This window comes from Meriones unguiculatus, chromosome 15 (assembly GCF_030254825.1).
Source record: "Meriones unguiculatus strain TT.TT164.6M chromosome 15, Bangor_MerUng_6.1, whole genome shotgun sequence".
NCBI lineage: Eukaryota > Metazoa > Chordata > Mammalia > Rodentia > Muridae > Meriones > Meriones unguiculatus.
The window spans coordinates 49,975,288-49,994,649 of NC_083362.1; the positions used below are offsets into that span (position 1 = coordinate 49,975,288).

The 19,362-nt window shown below is 42.4% G+C and overlaps 1 protein-coding gene across 1 annotated transcript in view; it reads left to right on the forward strand.

Annotated features, from left to right (window-relative positions):
* The window catches only part of Pard3b (par-3 family cell polarity regulator beta), a 948,430-nt gene that overhangs the window by 657,613 nt on the left and 271,455 nt on the right, over positions 1-19,362 (forward strand). The window contains exons 17-18 of the mRNA XM_060368467.1: positions 4,020-4,226; positions 4,969-5,206. Of these exons, the coding sequence (XP_060224450.1) occupies positions 4,020-4,226; positions 4,969-5,206 (445 nt within the window). The remainder of the gene's footprint in view (positions 1-4,019; positions 4,227-4,968; positions 5,207-19,362) is intronic.

A 19,362-nucleotide genomic window follows, 5' to 3' on the forward strand; every position in this document is an offset into this window, starting at 1 on the left:
CTGTTACACTGCCCCCACGCTGCCGTGCCCTGGGCCTTACCAGCTGTAATGTAACTGTCTTGTGTAGTCATACACACCCATCCATCTTGCTGGTTATATCTGGTTTTGGTTTGAGGTGGTTTTGATTCCGTATTCTTCTAGAAGAATGTGAGTGAATGTGTCCAAGAATATTTTATTAGAACGTCCCAAGGATTATTTTTGTTATGTGAAATCTTTCTTTTAACATGCTCTATAATTGTATCGTGTCCTTCAGGATGTCCATGTGTGTCAAGTTTGTGCATGTGAGGGAACAGAAAGTTCATGAAAATTTAGAGACCATGGCCACCTGATAGAGAAGTCTGAAAAATGGAAACTTTGCAATAAAGGTCAGCATTTGCAACTGGCCCAAGCTGGCCAGGAAATCATCAAACACTCAACTACAAATTACTTCTGCGAATGCTCATAGTGGGACAAGCAAGTGTTCAAATCTGGACTAGGTCCATCCCATGACAAGCAACACCTGGTATCCATAGATCACTTGCCCAGACAATTGCTTATAATCGGACACAGCCTCCATCGCTTCAGCCACAAAGGGAAATGCGGACGATATTTCGGGGTGACTTCAATAGATCTGAATAGCTGAGGTTTTGATTTTGATAAATTGCTCGTCTTATATTATTCCTTCAAGGAGACCTCTACTTTTAGAGGGAGCCTGGGGGAGAAAATCATCTGTGGGTGTCGATGGTGAGGCAAGTAATAGAATGGGAACTGTCTCATCCTAAAAGCAGTAAAACTTCCTGCACATTGTCAGCCAAAACTGAGATTGATGGGGATAAGGGTAGGGAAGAGGGATTGAAAGTGACAATACATCCTTCTCCACAAAGTCTCTTCCTGATAGGGTACTATCCTACAGGAGTTCCACTGGGACTTTCAGTACTGATGCTCACCAACTGATGCCTCCCCGGGCTGATAACTTAAACCTAGTGTGAAAAAATGCATAGGGAGCTAGTAAAAACTTAGAGCAAGCTTTCCTAACTCCATGAGATCCAGTCTGGTCCATACATAGAACCTTAAGAAGACCTTCCTGGTTAGAATGTGCTCCTAGCTACCATCACTGTCTTTTCCTCTTCTTTATATTTATTCCTAGGGATGAATGCTATTCTCTCTCTCTCTCTCTCTCTCTCTCTCTCTCTCTCTCTCTATTTCTTTTGTCCTAAGTGGAGAATTCTGGGGATCAAATTTAAGGTCTAGAATTCAACCTTCCCTTTTGATTTTAATTGTACGATGTGTCTTAGGGTCTAATGGTGCCCAGCATCACTTGCACTTTTTCATTTGAGGCATCCTCCCCACCCCCCCTACACACACCCACAAACACACACGCACACAAATTAATTGTCAACTCTACAAATCCAACAAAATCCATGACTCCTTTGCCTTCAGATCTCTCAGCATCAATAACTGTGTATTTGTTTCTCCCCGGAAGCTCTTGCCGAGATGTAGGTGGGGTCTTTTTAGATAACATGCCTTATATCTCAGATGATTTATTCACTCTCAGGTTCTCTGCAATTTATTGCTAAGGTTGGTGTGGATGCTTACAGCTTGGGCTCTAATATAATCTCCCAAGTGGCAATTAATAAATAAAAGATGGCTGCTGTTGTTGACAGAGTATCTAGGCTGTCTCAGTTAGCTCTTTTCTTCATGTTTTCACCAAAATTGTGTCAGATATCCCTAGGGGTTGAAGTAAAATATATATATATTTTTCTGTAAATTGTAAAGCTTTTACTGTTGTTTCAATATTCCCAGACCTCTATGTTGTCTTTTGTTTTCCTTGTCAGAAATGATCTTACTTAATTCTTTTTTTAACCCTCCTTCCTTGCTGTGAATCTGGGGGAATGGATCTAACAGTAACATAGCCTTAGTATTTATGCTTGCAGATAGCACCTGCAATTTGTCCCTGAATTTTCTTGTATTTTTCTCAGTCTCTTCTCAGTTTCCTTTATTGAATATGCACTGTCATCTATAAAATGAGGTGTTTATTGTCATTGTGCATATTGTTCACAGTGTGAGCTTGCCTCCTTAAATTAATGATGAAACCATCCAATTTTTGCAGTTTGCTGGCTTGACTGGGTGGACTTCAGGGCTCATCGAGACTAATATTTTTTATTTCAGAGATGAGGAACATGTAGGTCAGCTTAGGAATCTTGACCAGAATCATGTAGAGGGCAGATGCAGAACACGCCTTGAGGCTGTAAAGTACGTGGTATGAAGCAGAAAAGCTGCAATTGCGCTGCCTCTGCTCAGTGCCCAATGGGCAGTTGACGCGTGTGACTGTAGCACATTGCTTCTATTTTCTTATGTATGAATGCTAACACGGGCCAGGGGCTTAGTTTTGTAATAGACCATTCGCTTAGTGTGCTTAAGGCCTGAGGTTTGTTTCCCTAGCCCCCAAACTGTCCCATGATTAGTACCAGTGCCACGACTGTGAGGACTGTAGTGAGTTAAGGTCATTAAAAGACAGGGTAGTGTTCGGCACAGTCTGAGAGTTCTGTACATGGTTAGCTATCCCTGCAGGTCTTTACCTATTCCAGCAAAGGCGGAAGTGTGTGCTACTACCAGCTTCCTGTGGCCGTAACATACATCAGACCTAGTAGCCCTGCCTGGACTTGTCTTCTAGCCCATGAAAGGGGCAGGAAGAAGCTAGGAGTCATATCCACAATGGTAGTGGAAGCAGAAATGAAAATGGTAATAGCAACATTAAGGCGTAGAGGTATTTGCCAGTCCTCAGGGTATGCTGGGCATTGAAGTTGGTGCTCACATATATAATGGTCTGCATGAGCTCATGTCATACCTATAGACACACTGCCTAGTCAGATATGTTCAGAAACATGGCGCACCGTCTCCATGACAATAGTCTCCCTGGTAACTGGAGGGGGGAGGATAGGCCTTGGTAGAACAGCTTAAATGATGAAACAAAAGCCTTAATGGAATTATTTCTATCTTTGAAGTAAGCACTTTGCTTAATCTTGTTCATTGATAATGAGGCCTGCTGGGACAGGAGGGGAGACTGAGGAAAAGAGTGCTCCAGAGGTGAGCAGGCCTCAGGCAAGAGACACCGTACAGGAAGATAGTATATGGCAGAAGATAGGCCCTTGAAGGCCTCTTATGTTTTCCTTCCCTGTGCTGTGATTGCTTATTATACAAAAAGGACACTCCTGTTTTGGGTCCCAAACGGAGCTAGAGTTGGGGCATCAACACTAAGAAAAGCCCTTTTCTTGCTTGACTTGCTTTATTCGGCACACTAAATAAATCTTATTCACCATGCATTGATTGTCTTTAGGATAATGTAAAGAATTGAATTATGAAAATTCTAATCATTAATGGGCCTTGATTTTCAGGCAATCGAATAAACAGCTCTGGCAGTGATAACAGGTGTGCAGCAGCAGACAACCAGGATTCGTGCTAAGAGGAAAGCACCCATTGTGTTAGGTGCACTATGAGTTTGTGGCCTTGTCTTGGCAGTGGTGGTGCATGCCTTTAACCTCAGCACTCCAGAAGCAGAGGCAGGCAGATCTCTGTGAGTTTGAGGTTAGCCTGGTCCACATAGAGTTTGTGTCCATATGTGTGCACATGGATGTATATACCCTCAAACAGACAATCCATAGAGAGTGACTTTGCAAGTTCACGTATGTGTGACTATATATACACATATATGCACACATATATACATATGTGTACACATATACCGATGTATGCATATACACAGATGCATATAAATTTCTGTGTGTAAAACATTTAAATACTGTCATCTAAAAGCTTACCACAGCTGTAGAAAAAGAAACTGAGGTTCAGAGATGGTAGCCACTTGCCCATGATTACAAAAGATGATGGCAAGGCTGGAGTTCAACCACCAACATTTACTGACTTAACGTACCCCTTTTTGAAACCGCCCAAACAGAAATATTCTTAGAATAATGAGTATTTCCACCATAGCACACTCCTCCACCAAGGAAAGGACTGACCTTTTATCCTTTCTCTTTCAGACTCTCCAAGCAAAGATTTTGGTCCAACTTTGGGTCTGAAGAAGTCCAGTTCCTTGGAAAGCCTACAGACTGCTGTGGCCGAAGTTAGGAAGAATGATCTTCCCTTCCACAGGCCCAGACCACACATGGTGCGAGGCCGGGGTTGCAACGAGAGCTTCAGAGCAGCCATTGACAAATCTTATGATGGACCAGAAGAGGTGGAAGCCGGTAGGGCCATATGCCTGCTTAAGTGTGTTCTTTGTCTCATTATTATCTGCATATTGTAAGCGAAAATGTGCACTTAACTACCGAAAAAATGATTTAAGGATCACAATTATATTGTTGATATTAAAAGTAATTCATTTTCCTGATATGTTTTGCCCTTTGGCTTAAGGAACATGGGATTGGAGGATGCTCTGTGCAATTTATTTCACAGTGCAAACTGAAAAAAATAAATAAATAAATGTTCTCTTTCACTTTTTTAGAAGGACCAACTGTCATTTACCTTGAGGGCAGGAGCACTAACCATGCTTTTCTTGGCATTCTTATTTGAATCATTAAAAGCAACATCAACCGAGGACCGGCTGCCTTAATTGCATGGAAGCAGTGGGTTGTATTTATGCTCGGAAACCTCTCTTGGAAAGAAACTCACCCAGTTTGTTCCCCAGCATGTGGGCTTTCCGAACTGATGAAGGTTAACAAGCTAGCTTTTGGAAAGATCAGTGCTTTAGCACATTTCAAGCCTTTTGTGCAACCAGCTAGCAACCAGTGTGCTCCATCCTAGCCTCAAACCTTGCCCGAAGTACCCAGGGCTGGGAAATCCTTTCTTCAAAGGGTGCAAGTAGCCGTGTGGTTTCGGCAGAACACAGAGCACTGCTATTCATTCTTCTGTCTTTTACATTTTGACTGTTTTTTATATACACTAACCATAAGCGCCCCCGACCACGGATATTGATTTTTCTCTCCACAGATGGTCTCTCTGATAAGAGCTCTCACTCTGGCCATGGAGCTCTGAATTGTGAGTCTGCCCCTCAGGGAAACCCCGAGCTAGATGCTGTGGAAAATAAAGCCAGGAAAGTAAAAAAACCAAAAGAGAAGGAGAAGAAAAAGGGAAAGGGCAAGCTGAAAGTCAAGGAAAAAAAGCAAAAGGAGGAGAGTGAAGACCCAGAGAGAAAAATGAAGAGGAAGGGATTTGGTGCCATGCTGAGGTAAGGGCCTCCTGCATAGTCACTCGTCATTGGTTCTCCTGGCTGAATCACCCCTTTGTGTGTGCTCACGAAAAGATTCACGTTTTCTCTCATCTTCAGCTGTATTCATAAAAATCAAGGCCATGACTGTAATTTCTTTCTTTTCTTTTTCTTTCTTTTTTTCTTTTTTTTTTTTTTTTGGGGGGGGGAGGGTTCCCTGCCACATGTGCTGATAACTTGGGACTGTCATAGTCCTGTTGACAAAAAAAGCCAGCACTTAGTAGGGTACATCGGAAGTATTTCCCGTGTGTCGCTCAGCACAGTGAAAGCAAGAGGTCGGTGTGACCTCCTCCTTCTGTGACATCTGCTACTCGGGTCACCAGAACAGCAGCTGTCACCTGCAGAGGCACTGTGAGTCACTAGAGTTGTCCCTGGGATGAGGTCTATATGGCCCTGGTCTCAACCCATGATCTTCCACATCTCAGCCATAGCTTTCACACATTTCCTGTCCCCTCCTCTCTGACTGATGCTAACCCCATGCCTTCCTGTGGGCTCCGTGGGCCTGCGAGGTAAGATGCACAGTGGATTCAGTGATTGAGAGCACAGAGCACACAGCCAGAACACAATTTTTTTCCTCTCATACAACTGTCCTCCAAAACACACACTGTGGAAACCATCTTTTCTACGTTTTGGTTTCCTAGGGATGGGGCTGATTTCCAGCCCCTTGACCAGAGACTTGTGCAACTAGTCAATGTAAACCAAAGTATACTTCCTTCCTGAGCATGGAACTTCCCTGTCTGTGGAACCAGGTGCAGGGGAATGTTAAACTGTAGAACGTTTTGACCGGTCTAGGTGGTACACGCTGACCACCAGGGTCCCTTTATGAGTGAGCACCCGGGTGCACTGTTCCAGAAGCCCTTTAACTACACCAGCTGCTGCTGGTGGAAACCATTCTCGCGACTGACTCACTCTCAGCTCTTGACTGCAGACATGTACCTAGAGTCTCCTTACCCACGCTGGCAGGCTTCTCACATGGTGGCGGCAGCCGCAGCGGCGGCGGCACCTACCCAAGGCCTTAGATGCAGAGAGAAGGCTGTCACGACGCAGCTGCTGCAGCAGCATCTACCTGGCGTGCTACAGTCATTAATCTCTCACCCACCCATAACACTCAAGGGCAGCTTGTTCCCATGGCTCCCCCTCCCCCACCCCCACCCCAACCACCACATGGGTGTCACACCAGCCTTGCTTCTTAAGACCTCTCTAGGGCAACTCAGACCCCAGTTTGCCCTCCTTCCTAGAAAGATTGGCCAGACTCCCTCAAGCATGCCCTGGTGCTTTGCCATTGTGCTTAGGTCAAGGGAGAAAAATCAGAAAATGTTTGCTGGTCACAAAGCAGATGGATTTATAAAATCACTTCCTGATTCTCCGAGGATTTTCTTGTAGCTTGTGTTTGGAGGAGTGGGAAATAAGGTAGAGGTATCCATTTCATTACTTTATTTCTATAACTCCCTATCAAATCTATCCATTTCATTTCTATCCTTTGTGCTCTGAATGACAGACGACGTATCATGGATTAAACCATATTTTGAAAAACCATTAGCATGTCTGTCTCTTAAGAATGCTGGAGGATGCAGGATACTAGTTATTTTCAGTGTGAAATCTTCAATTGGTATTTTCAGATAGAAAAAAAAATTCAATTATCTTATTCCAGCTTCCCTCCCTTCCTTTTCTCCTTCCTTTTCTGTGTCTTTCTCGCACACACACATACACACACACACACACACACACACACACACCTTAGGAACTGCAAAGTAACAATTAAAGGACACAAATAGTGTAGACAACTCTGAACCCTCCTATCACATGCCCAGTGTTCAGACAATGCTACTTCAGTACAGTATGCTCCTCAAAAATCTTTGGGTGGGGGGATGGGAGGGCCTCAAGACAGGGTCTTTCTGTGTAGCCCTAGCTGTTCTGAAACTTGCTGTGTAGACCTGGATGGCCACCAACTCACAGGGACCCATGATAAAAACTGTGACCAAGACAACTTAAAAATGAAAGTATTTAGTCTTCAAAGGGTGAGAGTCCGTGACAGTGGTACAAAGAAATAGTGGCAGAAAGAACTGAGAACTCACAAATTAAAACTACAATCAGAAAGTAGAAAGAGAACTATAAAAATGGCAAGATTCTCTTTCTCAAAGGCTACCTCCAATTACGCACCTCTTCCAACAAGGCCACACCTCCTAATCCTTCTTCAACAGTTCTACCAACTAGGAACAAAATATTCAAACACAGGAGACCCATTCTTGTTCAGTTTATCATGTCACGCTAGCAGGTCTGACGCCCTGGAAATCATTTGACTATCAAAGGATAAAATTTCAAATTTAAAGATCAAATCTTTTGTCATTGACTTGTTGATGAGACCACATCTCACCTACAGAAGAAAGAGGCTTGGACAAGCTAAGTACATGTGCTCTATAAATAGCAAAAGGATGAAGAAACCAGAAAAAAGAAACACGGAGAGGATTGGTCACTGCAAACAGCCTTCTCCGAGACATACAGAACAACGGGCTTTATCACCATGGTGTCTCAGGATGATAGGACCTCTTTGGATTGGTTACTGTGAACCTGGTATTTTGAAAACTTTGATCAAACTTTCAAAGTTCAGTTTGATCATGTGGTACTTAGCACAAGTGACCACATTCTGTCTTTAGGCTCCCTCAGGAGCTCAGTGAAAAGCAGGGCCCTCCTTCTACTCCACGTGACCTACAGTCTAGTGACTCCCAGTGAGACGCAGCTTTCCATAAATATCATTTGGTTCTTTCCTCTGGGCCATCTAGTTTCTGCCCCTCCTTTGCCACCTTGAGATTTAGAGTCCAAGGTATCCTTGTTATGGCCACCAAGTGTTGTAGGCAGTTGGGGGTGGGAGATGGCTCATGTGCCAGCACAAAGAGTTTACATCCTGGGAATCCACACACATGATCCCTGGTGACGACAGCATGTCCAGTCCAAGCTGCCTAGACTAATCAACCTAGCAAACTCTGGGCTCAAGTGAGGGATCCTGCCTCCATAGGTAAGGTGAAGAGCAATCAAGAAAACATTCAACTTCAGCCTTTGGGCTTCCACACGTGTGTGTACACGCATTTCCACACTCACCTTCACATACAAGTACACATGCGCCCATGAATGCACACCATACGTCCATACTCACAATAAATGAGGCAAATACATGAAGTGTTATTAGGAAAAGATGTTATAGTCTGCAATGTGAGCGTGCTGGCAATAATTTTAACGGTATTTCCACGAGCATTTTGTCTGTGAAGTTGTAATGTTAAATGATGCAGTCCAGGCTCTGCATGAGGACTTCTGAGTCTAATCACTGACTCGGGAACATTGAGCAAACCAACCCATTTACTTTGGTTTCTTCATCTGAAAACTGAGAGTAATAGTTGGATCTACTATCATTGTTCAGAACTAAGCTTTACAAGTAATATATATTCAGTAACAGAATTTCCCTTAAAAAGTCCAAGTCCTAATTCCGAGTATCTGTGAATGAGCTGTTTGACAAAGGAGAATTAAGGTTACAGAAGGCAGGAGGAGAAGGCAGGAGGCTGACTGCTCTACTGGCCCTGAGATAAGGCAGGTGTCCTGAGTTTCCTCAGTGAGCCTAATGTAATTGCAGGGCCTTACAAGCAGAAATGGAAGACATGATAAGGAAACACGGTGAAAACAAATACGGCCTGCTTGCCGTGAAAATGGAGGGAAGTGCACAGGAGACAAGGAATATGGGCAGCCTGTGTAAGTGGGCAAGGACAAGGAAATGGCTTCCCTCTGGCCAGCCCCTGACGCGTATTTTCACCCATATGCGTTATTCAAGCCAGTAAGATTGTGCTAATTGCCTACAGTATCAACAGAAACCAGCACGGTCATTATCATAAGTATTATTACTGCTTTTACAATGTCACAGTAATTTATAAGGACAAGTTTCCTCTTTAGGGTATTAAGGAAAAACAAGTATAAAAATGATTTAGCTGTAATAATCTGTAAATATGAAAACTATCAGAGGCTCACAGGGCCTCTTTCTGAGACTGTCACCAAGTTAAACCCTGACTGTATTTTCTGTGACATGGGGGGGCTCTACGTCCTTGTTACCCACATGGCAGGGCCAACCCTCCCCCCTCCCCCCCATATGCTCCGTATCTCCATATAGTGGGTGCCATAGATCTTGGATCCCCTAGACACACAGCACCTTGCCTTTTGTTCCCTTTCACCACACTAGCAAAATCAAGAACCGGGAGGTGATGTTAGATTTTTATCTTCTGTATAAAAATAGCAACTGTTTTCCATAGCCTTTTACATCTGAGTTGGCGAGCATATTGGAGTTGCTGCTACATGCACGGTTTCAGCAACAAAGAACACAAAAGCTGTTACCATTAGCCGACAGATTCTGCTTTAATTCTCATCTGTTGCTCAGATGCTATTGACTTAGTTTCTTTCTTATTTAAAAAAGATTGATTGCTCTGAGGTTCTCTTAGCATGAGATGTGACTTGCATATGCAGTACTTTTACTTCCCCCATTGTCTGCATCTCTCTGCTCTACTGGATTCCTGAACGGAGGCTGCACATCTGCATTTACTCCCTGGACAGTGGCACCTGGCCAAAGAGGGCCAGCGCGGTCTTCAATTCTACCCCCTTGCCTTATCTTAGAACTTCAGTGCGTTAGCGGTGGCCTTGTTCTTGCTGCTAAAGAGCCAACGGTTTCCACTGTGCCAACATTAGCTGTTCCGAATGTGTTGTGATTCAGAGTGGGAGAACTCAAGGTATTTGTTAATTTCACCCACCCCTGTTCCCACTAGAACAGTATGGGAGTTCATCCTGTTCATCTTTCTACTCATTGTCTAGTTTGTATATTGTTATGATTCACTGATCTTTAAATGATCTCCCTGTATGAGTCAAATCTGGCTCTTACAAGGACCATGAGTTATGTGGGAAAATGCTCAATTTCAGAACCTTCCAACTTTGGCTGTTACCTTATAAGCCCTGTTTACTTGCTTCTGAGAGAAACTTTCGATGGGTTTGCTATTTTGTTCAATTTGATAAAGAAATCAGAGAAAGGCAAAGGACAGCTCCTTTTCATGGTACCATCTTAATGTTACCATCTCATCCAAGGGGCTTTTGTTTGTTTGTTTGTTTTTTGCTTGCGATAGAAATCGCTAGGAGGCAAATGACACCATCTGAGCAAGGCTTTGTCCTGGGATTTGTGCTGGAGCACAGGGAGGTGGCTTGCAGGACAGTGTTCCATGGATGCTTCAAGCAAAACGTCATAGGCAGAAAAGCCAGGAAATGCAGGCACACACACAGAAGGCTGCCGAGAAAGAGCCTGGGATCTCTTTCTGCACATGTCCTGTCAGTGTTCTGCTCTTGGTAGATCTTGTATGATCTACGCGTGCACATGGGAGTCATCTGCTCTCCATTCCTAAAAGATGTCAGGTGTGCTCGCTGTCACCAATGCAGGAAGCTGGTATGCCTGTCAAGTTCTGGCCTGCATTTGAAAAGCTCGAAGGAAAGCTCAGGGTGCAGTCAGCAACTCCTGACTCTGGTCGGCAGTGGAAACTGTTTTATCAGAAGCAGCTTGCATTCAGAAGAAAACCTCGGTGTGGGACTCAGGATTCCTATTGACCTCTGTCGGGTCAAGGTGCTTCCTTATTTTTGCTTTACGAATTTGACTTCCTTTGGTATTATTGCTTTTCATGATATTTTCTTACAGACGAGCTATTCAATGCTCCTGTAACCAAAAACCAAAGCGCAAACCCTTCAGTGAACAGTTCAATGCTGTCAATCCCAAATATCCTTTGGCCACAATAATGTCACCTAGAGTGGAAAAGCCAGAGGTTATCCCTTGATTTCTTGGTTGTTTAATAATCTTGTCAATCTCTTGTAGTCCTCAAATGAAATTCTTTGTGCTTCAAACCAGTCTCTTTATATAACAGTTTCTGCTGTCTTCTCCTAAGGGTCTAGGTCACTCTTCAAAACCCGTGAACTGTCAACTGTTCTGGACACTGAGTGAAAGGCTTGACGTGCTATCAGTTCATTTTCCTTTTGTGTGTGTGTTTGTGTGTGCACATGTAGTGCATATGTACATGTTTTGTTGTGTATTCTGGTCTATGTGTATGCATGATGTGTGGGGGTACACATATAGAAGCCAGGTGTTGATACCTAGTGTTTTCTTAGTTGCCCACCACCTTGTTTTTTTTTTCCCTTGAAACGGTGTTTGCCATTGAGCACGGAGCTCACTGTCTTAAGAATCCTCACCTCTTCCATTCTAGTGCTATGATTATCGTCGGCTTGTGCCCTATACTTTCTTTTGGTGTGGGTCCTGGGGATCTGAACTCAGTTCCTTGTGCTTTTGCAGCCCACACTGCACCAACACTAACTAAGCCATTTCCCCAAGCCCAATAAGTTCATTTTCTATACCTTTTCTAGGCTTTTGTCTTAAAGCAATTGTGTCTAGTGAGCTCCTTCCTGAGAGATTAGCAAAGTATATATCGTGCTGTTGGGAGGGTTTTAAATTTTGTCTGCTTTTAAATTATGTTTGCCCATATTCATTTGATTAGTAACATTTATTGACTACTTCATCTTGGCCAAATACATTCAAAATCATTCTTTTGTTTACTCAACAATATTGTTCTATTTTTATATCAGGTGTTATCCTGGGAACTGGATAGACACCAGTGAAATCCCAGCTATTATGGCACTTTCCCATCATAACAAAGAAATGAAAAGCCAAAGATAAATATGAGTTCCTTGTGCTGTGTTTAATTCAAAACAAGGCAAATATCACATTGACATGCAAAACTGCTTTTAACTGTGAAGTACCTGGGAGCAAAGGGACATTCTCCAGGACAGCTCTGGTAAAGTGCAGTGCCTTCCGGATCGACATGGTTCTGAAGGGGGATCCAGATCAAGGCTCCTTCAGGATTTACATCCCAGGGAAGGTGGGAGACTAGGAAACACATGGCTGATGCAGAGCAGGTGAAATGATCACAAGCTCCAGTAGGTGCTACGGGGAAACTACAGAGGGGCTGGCCTCCTCTCGTCCTCTAGCTGTCTGTCGGCCTAACAGAATGAATCCTGCAAGTTCATGGAATTTTCAGCAGATAACATCGTCTGAACGGAGAACACTGACAAAGAAGTCATCTGGCTTTATACCTGATCTTTTTCTTTTTCCTTTTTTTTTTTTAATGCGGTGTGGGGGGGGGAGAGTCGGGTAGAAATCTAAAGTGTTTGTAAACCAACTTCACATACAAGTATAACAAAACGCAACCTGCAGAGTACAAAATTGGCCTGTATGGTACACGCTAGTTGCACCCGAGAGCAGTGGTCTGCAATATTAGTGGTGACATTGATCGGAAGCTCTTTGTATCAGCCGTACTCTTTCTGATCCAGTCGTTGGATGTTCTGTATCATTTCTTCTTCACTCCACTTCAGACACTGCTTAGTATTCTCTTTTAGAGAATCTTAAATTATAAACCATAAAGATATTTTTAAAACCCTGAGAGCATCAACTTATCAGTTCAGTGTAGTTTTGCCTGCACTAAGGGACACACTTTGTTCATTTCATTCTGAAATGTACTGCTTGTTCTATTAGACTAGAGGGATGGTATAAAGAGGAGTTGTGGTATGCGTGTCTTGGAATTGTCAGGCACACAGCCTTCCATGCTATTACTACCACAGTTATACAGCTGGTGCTATCACCAGGCTAATGCTGAACCTAATTAAAACCTGTCCTTTGTAGGCCATACTGCCTGATCCCTCATACCCTCTCCATGCTGCTGTGACATTTCAGTGACGTGGTCTATGGACATGAGCAAGCTGTCTGTAGAATGCCTGACTCGATAAACATTAATTCTTGTTGCATACTTAAGTCCACAGAATTATGGTGTATGCTTGCTATAAAGAACATGTTTTGATAGATGAAGACATTGTGAAATAGTGATGTACCATTAACGCATGTATAACTCCACATTCTTACCTTTTCTGTGTCTATGAAGACACCACTCTCAGAGTTCCTACATCTCACCTACTTGAAATTGTACATTCTTTGAGCAAGGACATCCCAACTGTCACACAGTCTTTCCTCTGGTGAATCACAACCTTTTACACCCACCTGTAAGTGAGGGGGCCCATGGTGCTTTGCCTTCTGTGCCTGGCTTATTTCATGTCAGGATGTTTCCCAGGCTTTTTCATGTTGTCTCTGACAGTACACAAAACAAACACGGATCTCACCTCAAAAGAAATACAACTTTTTCTAGAGCCCAATCTGATTGATCCAGACCCAGAAAACACAAGAGCTAGGTCACTTCAGATTCCGTGTTCCCATGTGGAAGCAGTTTTATGAAAGTCATAAAGCAATTTTAAAGTAAATTGGTGAGTACATTAGAAAGGCAGTTACAGCAAGACAGGGGAATCTTCCTATGGCCCAAGATGCTATGTGATGACATGCTTAGCTCTGAGTTGGTGCAATCTAGTGACCTGATAAGTTAATACATTCTAAAAGGGCTTTATCAGTCACAAAATGTTAGTTCTGACACAGGCATGGGCAAGGACTGGCTATAAAGCTAGCCCAAGATTAGGCATAATTAGACTCCAGACCCACAACATTCCAACTTCTCCACATCACTGCAGTTCGAATCCATCCTTCCGGGATTTTCACTCACATTGCAAATGGCAGGAGCACCTCTTTTTTGAATGTTAATAGTAGTTGTGTGTGTGTGTGTGTGTGTGTGTTTATGCAAGTATATTACATTTCCTTTATCCACTTCTCGGCTGGACGATGCATAGTTTAGTTCTGTTCTTGGCTGTTATGAACAGTGTCCCAATAATCATGGAAGCGTAGATGTATCATTGATGTACTCCTTTCATTTCTTTCAAATATATTTCCAGAAGTGGAAATATTTCTGAATATCATATGGTAGCTATCGTTTCAATGTTGTGATAAATCTTTATAATGTTTTCATCATATATCTGCAGTAATTCACATTTCCCCCAACAGAATGCAAGGTGTCGCTTTCCTCCACATTTTTGCCAGTAATGGTTTCTGTTGGGTTTTGTGTTGTTTCACTTGATTGGAGGGCTCACTAAATACACAATCCTCCTGTCTTAGTCTCCCAAGTGTTAGGACTGCAAGTGTATACCACCATTCATTACTCTTTTCTGAAAACCATATTATATAGGTTTGAGGTGATGTCTCCTTGAGGGTTGGATTTGCATTTCCCACTTTGTTCCTCCTCCGGTTACCGACTTGTGCATCTTCCTCTGTGAAATTACAGGTTTTGGTTTTTGTCTTCCCACTTTGGATTTACTCCAGACAAACCCCTTGTCTCAAGCTAGACATACTTGGAGCCCACAATCTTTCCCTTCCACTGTTCAGGTTTCCCCTGAAATGCCGTTTTGTAATTCAAATGGGCACGGTGCTGGTTCTTTCACCTGAACAGTTTGCATAATAAAGTACAGGAAGGAATGGCATAGCTCAATTCATTCACTCATCTATATTTTATATGCTCTGGGTCACCCCTTTCTGAATGTAACTGGGAACTGTTTTCAAGCTTTACTTAACCACTGGTTGGAAGACAGAATGTTCCATTGCTGAATACAGATCAAGAGTAGACTCACCCAAGGCTTGTTGTTGTTTTCTTTCCTGCCTTTTTTAAGTAGAATCTCAGTAGAGTGTGTGGATGGGTTCTGGCTCAGATATTTCTTAGTACATGGATGCCCCGCTGTTGTCCATCAAGGCACATTTTGACTTGATTTTTAAATTGGGTTAGAGACTGAATACTCAAGTCATCAGGGGCATGGCATGTGTGCTACATTTGTCCTCTCTGCCTTGATCCCATAATGGCTGTTAGAGGTCTCCTGTACAATAAACGTAATGTGACCATGGCCTGTCATTACCTCTTTCCAGATAGTGGCTGTAAACATCTGGGTAAGCCCTTCAACTTTATGAGCATGAAGGGCAGCCTGGCTAATGCAGCCAGTCCAATGAAATTTTAACAGGCATCTCCCCAAAGGCAAAAGGGCAGCCATAGACTAGAGGTTAGGTGCTTTGCTTCATGAGGTTCAAGCCATTTGAAACATTAAACCTCAAATGAAAAATAAAGGCCAACATTCTTAATTTGGCTTCGAGTTAGATATAGAAATACATTGAGAGCGCCTTACTGATCAGGATAGAGTAGCTGCATATATTGAGTCTGTGAGAAGTATGACTACAGATAAGACAGAGTATTGCAAAAGCTGCTTACTATAAATGCAGCCATCCATTGTTCTCCGGAACTGTCCCTGGGTACAAGGGAAGGAAGCAGAGGTTAACCCCCATCAGCATGGAGGAAAGGTCAGTTTTTGTCTCTTTGTAACTGGACTTTCTCTCCTAAGTTCATCTTTACTTATTTACTTTTGGAGCTGGAGAGATGACTCAGTTGTTTAGAGTCTGTACTTCTCTTATAGAGGACTCAAGTTCAGTTCTCTGTACCTAAGTCCAGTAGTTCAAAACCACCCTACCTCTAACTTCCAGGAGTCTCACATGCTCCTCTGGACTTTGTGAGCACACCTGTACACACACACATAAAATAAAGTCTAAAAATATTTTTTTAATTATTTATTTTTCACAAAATGAAAAATTTTTTATGAAAATATTTTTTATGAAAAATGTTTCTTCATTTTGTTAATCAGCCAATTTTTCTTTCAAGTTAAGCACAAAGGTAATTTCTTTAGTTATTTTTTAATTCAAGTTGGGAAAAGCCATGACCCTCACTTCTTTTCTTTCCATCAATACTGTCACAGGTCTTGGCTGGAAATACATTCTTTATGAGCAGTGTCCAGCTTGTAAATGGAATTGCAAAATTGAGACTGTATTATACAGATATTGACTTCCAGTAAACCAAGTGGTGTGACAACTGATAATATTTCTGCATTTACATGTTATAATATATGGATATATCCATATGTATGTGCGTTTTTGTTAGTCCCCAGCTGGGCACAAGAGAGGCAAATGAGCACCAAAATCTGAGTACATCGTGGGCATGAAAATTTAAAGAAGTATACGACTAGAACACGTGATAAAAGTGGTGGTGATATCTTCAAGGACAGTCACTAAAATGTTACATACTGATGAAATTGAAATCAAACGCACATGGGCCAGTTTGTCTAAGTGTATTGCTGAACTAAATGAAGGACCTGAGACAATAGGGCTTCTCATCAGATGGACCAAGCATAAAGACAAGTAAGATGCAGGGGTTCCCAGTGTGCAGGCTTGTTTGCTCTATGACTTTAAAAACAAAATTTTTTTCAGCTCTCAAGCATGTCTGCAAATGTTTGTTTATCCCTCTGTTTTCTTAGTAGGTGTTCATGGAAGGATGAGGGCCCTGTGTAGAGTTAATTAATATGAAAATGGATGGATACCTTCTTTTCAAAGTCTGATTGCTGCTCGTTGCTGTCCCTTCCTACTCTATGTAATCTTGATTATTCTGCAGCTCCTGTTTTCTGCTGCCCAAAGCAGTAGGGTGATTTGATTTTCTCATACTTATCACAATAAAGAATGATCACATCGGGTGTCAACCAAAAAGCTTGTTTGTTTAATTAGGGTTCCTTCTGCTCTTAATACTAGCCTGCCCAACTCCCATTACGTTAATGCAAATTGCACAACAGCACTAGAGAAGAATAGACCACTTCATCTCATTCTGGGATAATGAGGTTTAGATTTGTTAGCCGATCAGGATGAAAGTCCAGCCGCTTAACTTTTGAAGCAATTGATATGCTAAGAGGAACTCGCGCAGGCACCAAAATAGAAGGTGCACAATCATAAATAAATGTCATTAGCATTTAAGATGAAATATAATCATTTAAGATGCTAGATTAATAAAATGCAGACAATTTCCTGATGGACCTATTTGCATACTCGTATTAAGTAACTAATAAAGCACACTAACAACAGTTTTATCTGTATATATAAACATTTGTAAGTTCCTGTGGGGATGGATTTGCCTAATAGGCCTTGCCCCTTGTCCAGCACAATGGCGTGTCCTTGTGAGATGTTTACTTAATACCATTAGGTAATGACACGTTGAGATTTAATAGTTTGCCTGGGATGGGGTGGAATCAGACCTTTGTTTAGCACCTTCTATCTGAAAACTTCGGTGTAATTTACTAATGTCCATCTTCAACATGCATGGGAAATGAGTGTGGCAAACAATAGTTTTCCTTGCAGATAATTGCACCATGAAGCAAAGTGACTAAAGCCACAGCTCAAACTGATACTGACTCTAAGATAGTGACTCTAAGGCTAGTGCATTGACTTCTACACTGTTGCTGTGTTAGCCTCCAGAATGTCTTGAACACCAGGGATTTATTTGTTTCTGCCATTTATTGCATTTTCCTGTTTTAAGGTAACATCAAAAAAGGAATTTAATAACATGGGCCAGTTCATAATTAAGTATAAAGACTAAAACATTTGTCTTGAATAATGTGTTTTGAGACAGAAGTTTCTCGTTGTAGCCTTGGTTGTCCTGGGCTTGCTTTGTAGACCAAGCTGGCCTTGGACTCACAGTGTGCCGGCATTACAGGCGTGCATCACCACACCTGGCTACGACTTGAATCTTGAGCACGGTGGCTCTGACCGTTTTGCTCGTAGGACAAGAAAAAGACTTCCCAGAACTTTTAAAAGCAGATAGGCGATGTGATGCCCAAATTAGAAAATAGTAGGTGTGCAAACACCATCTGACTATGATAGCCACCAAGGCTTTGGAGACAATCCAGTTTGTTTCTCAAACTGTTGTCTACCTTCAACCTCAGCCTCAACATGTCTAAAATCTAATCCATAATCTAGCCATGGGAGTCACCAGCTTATGCTGACTTTCCTAATTATGTTTGATTCAATACTAGGAACCCCATGACATCTGGGATGCGTCCTCCCTCCCCATCCTCACCCTCGCACCACTCAGTTCCGCTGATATGTGAAAAGTACTGCCTTTCACTTCTGGACATTCTGTTGCATTGCCATCCCTACCAGTGTGATCTGATTTATTGCTTATAACTACATTTTTTTTTCCAGTGGCACCCTGGACTGGTTTGCCTGCTTTCCTCCTTTCTTCAGTTCATCCTAATACAACGACCGTTATCAGATATTTAGTAAACACCTCTATACTAAAATAATATAACATGGTGGTAAAGAACAGATCTCTGGAAATTCCACTTGCCTCCTTCCCTCCTTCCGGCTCAGGCCCACTATGAGGGAGAGGCACCTCATACATCCACGTTCCCACATCCATGCCTCTCCCACCATGATGGCCTAAAATCTTTCTGAATGCATGAGACAAACTAAATCTTTCCTGTTTTATGTTGCTTCACTTACATATTTTTTTGAAACAAGAAGAGCAGCTAGTTTGACCCATCGGCCTCCATTCAACCACTGCACCATTAACCTCTCTTGTGAAGGAGTAGTAGAATTTACCTAACAGAGTTGCTGTGGAATAAATGAGATGGTATATGAAAAAGGGAATACACACGAACAAGTTCCTAAGATGGCATCTGTAGGTAATATTTTGCTGTGGGTATTGCTGTCTCAAAGTCTGGCAGCATCGCCTAATGGCCTATCAAGCCTACTTAGATGTAACATCCCTGATTTCATCATTGGATATCTGAATTCATTACCTTTCGTACAGTACTCTGGGACCTCTGGTGGCTCTGAAGCAGTGGGAACCCAAGATTTTCATTCGGAAATGCTCTTTGACTGACATTCAGCGCCCTAGATGTTCTTGACCAAATTTATGTATTATAACCTTCTACTTTTACTTTCTACTCTCCATTATAACCACATTGGTTCAGTCTACAGAAAGCTTGAAGAAACCCTCTGAAGGTGCCTTTGCTTAAAATGATCTGATTCTGTCTTCCCTGGTCCTGCCAGGCTTCTAAGATCTCCTTCAAGCCCCTTCATGATGCTGCTTTTCTTAACCCTGAATTTCCATCAAGCTTCCTCCTCAGTGTCAGTCTTTCTCAGTTCTTTTCATGGCTTGGCTGAGTTTTTCATTTCCTTTTCCCATGTCTGCCTTGTGTTCACCATGGGATGAATTCCTTTAAGCGAAGGAACCCCCCTCACAGTGTTTTCATTGCGTTGTCCTGTAATAAGC